Source organism: Amblyomma americanum, chromosome 1, assembly GCF_052857255.1.
Source record: "Amblyomma americanum isolate KBUSLIRL-KWMA chromosome 1, ASM5285725v1, whole genome shotgun sequence".
Classification (NCBI taxonomy): Eukaryota; Metazoa; Arthropoda; class Arachnida; order Ixodida; family Ixodidae; genus Amblyomma; species Amblyomma americanum.
The window spans coordinates 163,091,092-163,097,406 of record NC_135497.1 but is presented as its reverse complement, the minus strand read 5'-3'; the positions used below and the strand labels follow the sequence as shown (position 1 = coordinate 163,097,406).

Sequence of the window (6,315 nt, the reverse complement as noted above, 5' to 3'; positions counted from 1 at the left end):
AAAACAGGCGTCCCGGCCGTACTCTTTGGCGCCGAACAGGAAGCAAGGGGAAGCGCTTGTCCGGTCCGTTCTCGCTTGCACGCGCCGGCCGCACGTGCTGCGAGGCCACGACCAGAGGGCTTTCCTATCGCCGCGCGTAACTGACACCGCCGATGAGTGACGGCAGGGGGGGAAAGCGGAGGCGCAGCAACGCTCGTCAGCGCCGCTTGCGGCACGGGCGCGCCACCGACTGACGCGGCGGCTGCGCGGCGGGAATCCCGCTGGACGACCGCGCGTGCGGCGGAAGCTTGAGAGCACGGCAGAGTCCGGACACTGCGTTGCACCGCCGCTGGAAACGAGCGGATTGGGAAGGGTTAAAAATGAAACGTGGTTCCTGGTTTGGGGGAGGCGTACGATACGCGGGAGAGACAGGAAGAAAGAGAGAACGAGGTGCGAAAAGTAAATAAAGGAATGAGGAGAGGGTGACGTTATGGCTCAACTGTAGGCCCTGTCGGCTCTTTGCACACATTCGATCTCTCCTGCAGGCCTTGTGTTTCTCGCTTGGCCGTGTCACGGGTTCTCGTTTTTCATTTTCTCAACTGGGTTTTCCTGCGACGAACGTTGCGAACGACTTTCAGGAGATAGGAAACGCTTTGCATGAGAACTGGTGCTCACGCAGTCCACAGGCTTCTGTATATAAGTGGGTCGGCTGCCAAGGTAACGCATTCAGCTCCTGCTCTTCTGCCAGCTGCGTCGAACGATCCCTCCTGCCATGGCCCGTGCCGTGACTTTCGCCCCACTGCTTGCATTGAGTGGCAAGTATTTTTCATTTTCAACATCTGCACAGCAGTGAACGACTAAATTATTTGTGGCTCATAACCTGCTCTCAATTTATTGCAGCTCTTGCCATGTGCAGCGCTCAAGTGAGTATCTTTTCCAGTAAATTTCATTTCGCTTGACATACAGACTGTTGGTTGAGGTAGATAGAAGAAGGATGAACCGATTAAAGGGCCTTTAGCGATCAGAATTTCTGCTAGATGTGGTCGGAAATTTAGATCGTCAACGGGCGATCTTTTTCTCACTGCATTTTGCCGAATATTAGCAACTGTTTATTGATTAATGGGTCAAGCGTGCAATTTTCGTCTTTGTCTTAGCTGCTGCCAAGTTTTATTCGTGCCAAGAACAAATGCACGCTACTTATGATGACATCAAGGCCTAGAGTACCAGCTCGGTGGACGATTTATAACCTCTTTACAAAGTTTGTAACCAAATCCCAATGCCGAAGAAGCATTTGATGCTCAAACGCTTCTTTTGTTGGCCTATAAGGGCAATATACAGTATTGCTGAACACTTCGCTTATTAGCGAGAAAGAGCAAAAGAATTGGAGCCTAACTTTGTGGTAGAGGACAAACAGGCAGAGATTTGGTCATTAGGAAGTCTTCAGGGTTAAGTGGAAGGGTATAGGAGAGGCTTTTTTCCTGTAGTGGCCGCAGTTAGGCTGCAAATGTTGATGACTCAGTCTTCAATATTAATCTAGGGTAACAGAAGGCTATTGCATCATAAAAACATTTTAGTAGATGTGATATATTATAACTGCCCTATCTCATGTGGTCCAGTAAGATATACCTATCAAAGCCTTATAGAAAGGAAACAGAAAACTCCCGATATTTGCAAGTTTTAAAACCAATCTTTATTTTTCTACATCGTGGCGTCTTTACAGAGGCTCTTCACCGGTTGTATAAAGTACCACTTTAACTTCCTTAAACGTGCTTTTCCACAACGGAGAAAGAAATTACTTTTAACTTGCTTTTTTCGGAATTGTTGCAGAGAAACCGGTTCAACTTCAACTTCCAACCTCCTCCTCCACGAGTAAGTTCTCAGTTCGACATCATGTTTCGCTGTCATGTTCAAAATTAGTTTCTCTTACGAAGTGTGAGTGTACCGCAGCTCCGCTTGTGCAGCGGTGCTGAGATATCAGTGCTGAAGGAAAAGAGTGTTAGAATTTTTTAATTTTGTTTAATGCGCACATTAAGCTGAAAAAGCCATGGCTAAGTGAATCTAAAGTCACACCTTTGCAGACTACAAACGGCCATAAGATTCGACTCAGGTCGGTTTATGGTCGATTTTATAAACTGCAGCTTTTCTTCACGACTGCTGGTGGCACATCTACGTTGCGCACTTTGCTCCCTAAGATGGAAAAAAAGGTTACGCAAACAGCTAGGCATTAAATATTATACGCCGGTCACAAATTTTCTCTCATACTGTAGCTTTTTTAATATTCGTCGTTTTTTTTTACAGAAGTAGTAATTTCTTAGCACACGAGAGGTAATTTGATTGGAATTGATTTCGTAGCGAACATGGCTAAACATGCTTTTGTTCAGGTATGCCTACGTATTCTTTTAACCAGCTGGGTGGGACGTCAGTTTTATCACTAATAGTTAGTGTCCACAAATTTAAGAGAAAAGATGCCATAAACAAATCAGGGTTCAACAGCAGACCAGTCGATGTTATCAGTATTCAGTCTGATCCAGGATGCTTACCTTGCTTCTCTGAGTCGACCTCTTCCATGATCCCTCTTCTTCTTAGCCTGGCGTAAGATGCCTAAGAATGCTAAGTCGTATTTGCCCTTAGTGAACGGAAACAAAACTTTATTTGTTTTTTGTTTTGTTTTTCGCAGCACCGTTTCAGCGTGCAAGCCCAAGGCGCAGGTCAGAACCGCCGCAACTTCAACGTGGGCGGTTCTGTCCAAGGGGAGTACGATGTCTACCGCGGCAAAGGCGGCAGTCGTGTTGTCGTCTCGGGTGGAGTAGCACACGGAGCAACCCGCGTCGATGGCAAGACGTATAAGGGCAAGCCTGAGGGCAACGTGGGCATCGGCGTCGAGATCCCCATTGGAAAAGGCAGATGAACATCTTTAACCTCCTGCTTGAACCAGGGCGACGAACTTTGTCAAATAAAACGGCCAAGAGTCTATTACACTTCACTCAGTCATCTATTGTGCACCTGAACAACGATTTTAACTTCGTGTATCACCTAGCACCTATTCTTCATTACGGGCCAAACTACAAAACTTCAAAATATTAGGCTTTGCTCACCAACTTGACAAATATTTTTATGAACCCGGCGCAGTTAGAATTCTATGCGCGTCTGTTCTGGTCTCGTTAGTCACCTTCAATTTGTCGAAGAAGTTCGCACTTCCCACCCCTGTTTTACTGGTAATTAGTGGCCAGCTGGAAGACATAAGCGGATGTAATATTTTTGAGCTCTTGCAACCAACCAGAAGCTGCATTTTTTGTCCCATGCTCAGAATATATTCCCGGAAACAGGAGTGTCAACAGTTATTTCAAACACTGCAGCCCGAAATTAACTTTTGCTCAGTTCGCAACCGAAAAAAATAGTGAATTTTATGCTTGCACTCATTGATGGTAATCTTCCGAAATTCTTGTTTGAGATTTGTAAACATTAAAGCTTGTTCAGTGGGCACTGCGGAATAACCATAGGCATGTGTTCAAACAAGCTGCTCTTCTGCATTGTGCAGGTTAGTAGTGATTAATGTGCTACTGAAAGTGATTACCGCTGTCTCCTTATTCTGCCGTGCAGGCAGGAGTGTGTTCTAATTGCTTGCGATGTATTTTGTGTGTGAAAACTGGCCATCTGCGGAAACGTTGAAATTGATACCGGCCCTGATCCTCCCAGCGAAACTCAAGAATGCTGAAACAATTGCTGGCAGTTCAAAACAATCTCACCACAAGGGGGACAGCACTGAGAGAGCAACAGGAAAGCATGGCAAAACTTATAAAAGACTTGAGTTCAAGGTTTGCCGGCTTAGAAAAACAGACAAAAAGGATTGACACTCTTGAACAAATCATATATGAACTCCAGGCAAAATTAACCGATTTAGAAGACAGGAGCAGACGCTCTAATTTCATTGTTTTGGGCGCCGAGGAGGATTCCGGAGAAACTGAGGCTGACATGAATGAAAATTTTCTGACTTTTTTTCCGAATAGACTTAATGTTTCATGCAGTTCTGTGGACAGGATACACAGGCTTGGTAAGCAGGCAGGCATTCGGCCTGCATCGTGTTCTGACAAAACAATAGTGAAAAGCAAGAAAAATGTTACGAAACTTGAGGGCAGTGCTATATCAATACAGAACGATTACTCACGCAACACTCTTGGGAAACGTAAACTGCTGTGCGGGTAGCGCAAAAGCCGAAAAAGATGAAGGAAAAAATGTTACTAATAAATGACAAACTACGAATCAACGGAACCCCGTACACGCGGGATGATAGCAAAAACGTCGGAGTCCAACTTAATGGTCATAACAGCAATCAAAACACAGCTTTACTGGCGCTGCCTCGTGCGAAAGACTTTCGCTTGTTAAATCTAAACAACCCGCAGCGGTGGCTCAGTGGTTAGAGCGCTTGGCTATTGAGCAGGAGTTCCCGAGTGCGAACCCGGCCGCGGCGGCCGCGTTTCGATGGTGGCGGAACGCAAAAGGCACCCGTGTGCTGTGCGATGTCGGTGCAGATTATATCGATGATTAAACAATTTTTTTTTCCAATTCTTATCAAGTGTTCCGCCACGACAGAGCAGCACGTGGAGAGGGAGTGGTGGTGCTGGTTAAGCAAAATACTGATGCACTCACTTTACAACTAATTGATAACCATGAAAGTGTGTCTTTAAAACTATCGTGCTGAAGTAAATCGTTTTTATTATGCACTGTGTACAGAGCGCCTGATTGAACTCCTTAGTTTTACGCTATTTGACTGACCACGTGAGAAAATTTTATCATGAAAAATATTCTCTGTTGGGGACTTTAATATTCCATGAGTTGACTGGAACTGTTCCTTCCCCGATATGAATCTTGACATTGTTGTCTCGTACATACGTGACATCATGCTCAATCTTAATATGCAATAGGTTGTCAAGCAACATACGCGAATTCAAGGTGAATCTGCATCCATTCTTGAACTGGTATTTCTCAGCCGGATAATATAAAATTTTTCTTTTTCAGTTGAACCTTGGCTATCGGATCATAGCATGGTGTCCCCGTTCAGCAAACTGAAGACGTAGAGCCTGCTAGATCAATTTTTGTGAAAGATTTCTTGCGGGTTAATGATGAAAGTGTGCTAGATCACCTTAGCTTATGCCTTAAAAATTTTCACGAAACTTGAGTTGGTGAAGTACGAGATAAATTTAGAAAAAAGTTTGTGCATAATGCATTGGCAATTACATTCCTAATAAGATAAAGAAAACTTGCAAGCGAACTCCTTGGATCACACGAGAAATCTTGCACCTTAAGAGAAAAAATAAACGACTGAATTGAGGAGGCACTTCTTAAAACATAGTCCAATTTAATCAGGTTAACCTCACAAGGGTGTTGCGGCACGCTGAGCAGCTTATTTTCTGTACACTCTGCCAAACTTCCTTCGTGAATTCGTGAAGTCGAAAATCTCGGGGCTGTTGATAGGCGTTTTCAGAGCGTGTTCTTGAAGCCTGTTTCTAATGTACAACCCAGTACTATGTCTACTCAACTGATAGCCGATATTGTTTCCTCATCTGGTGTAATTTCCATGCTGCAGAACCTTAAAACTAAAACGTCTGTTGGACCTTATGGGATAACAAATTTGTTTTTGCGACGTTATTGCAGAGGCCATCTCAGAGCTTCTTCTTGTAATATTTCGCAGATCCTACGCCGCATATAACCTTCCATCTGACTGGAAAAGGACACGCGTTGTACCCATGTTCAAGATAGGTGATGCTACGTTGATTAATAACTACCATTCCATATGAATAACTTCCAAGGGATGCAAACTTACTGAAAATATGATAACTAACAGCATAACTACATTTCTCAGTGATAACAAGGTGCTTACTCCTCTTCAGCACGAGTTTCGAAAAAGATCTTCCTCAGTCACCCAGTTCACCTCTGCAATCCACAGCTTTGCGTGCATACTCAAGCACTAGCCAGGTGGACGTCATCTTCTTATATTTTAGCAAAGCCTTTGACGTCGTTTCTCATGCGAAATTAGTTGATAAACTAAAACTGATTGGTCTTACTAACTTTATAATTCGTTGGATCCATTCTTACCTTCCTAACCACGCACAATTTGTTTGTATTGATGGTTTCTGTTCTAACGACTTTCCAGTCACTTCAGGCGTCTCGTCCCACAGGGAAGTGTCCTCGGGCCGCTACTCTTTCTAATAAATATCAGTGACATTACTAAAGTTACTAAACTCAGCCCTGTGCAAATTAGATTATTTGCAGATGATTGCATGTTATTCTATCAAATTACTAGACACGAAGACCAATTTTTCCTCAACTCTAACCTTC

General features: G+C 44.1%; 1 protein-coding gene across 1 annotated transcript; it reads left to right on the top strand.

Annotated features, from left to right (window-relative positions):
- The first annotated feature begins 672 nt into the window (after positions 1-672).
- Positions 673-2,962, top strand: LOC144114089 (uncharacterized). Its single transcript, XM_077647577.1, has 4 exons — positions 673-794; positions 880-902; positions 1,807-1,848; positions 2,657-2,962. The coding sequence occupies exons 1-4, from the start codon at positions 752-754 to the stop codon at positions 2,885-2,887; spliced, it is 339 nt and encodes a 112-aa protein (XP_077503703.1). The 5' UTR covers positions 673-751; the 3' UTR covers positions 2,888-2,962.
- Positions 2,963-6,315: the final 3,353 nt, after the last annotated feature.

Excerpts from the sequence above, each read along its gene's own strand:
- LOC144114089 (XM_077647577.1), top strand. The coding sequence starts at position 752 with ATGGCCCGTGCCGTGACTTTCGCCCCACTGCTTGCATTGAGTG. Across the intron at positions 795-879 it reads CCCACTGCTTGCATTGAGTG|CTCTTGCCATGTGCAGCGCT; the intron begins GCAAGTATTTTT and ends AATTTATTGCAG. Across the intron at positions 1,849-2,656 it reads TCCAACCTCCTCCTCCACGA|CACCGTTTCAGCGTGCAAGC; the intron begins GTAAGTTCTCAG and ends TGTTTTTCGCAG.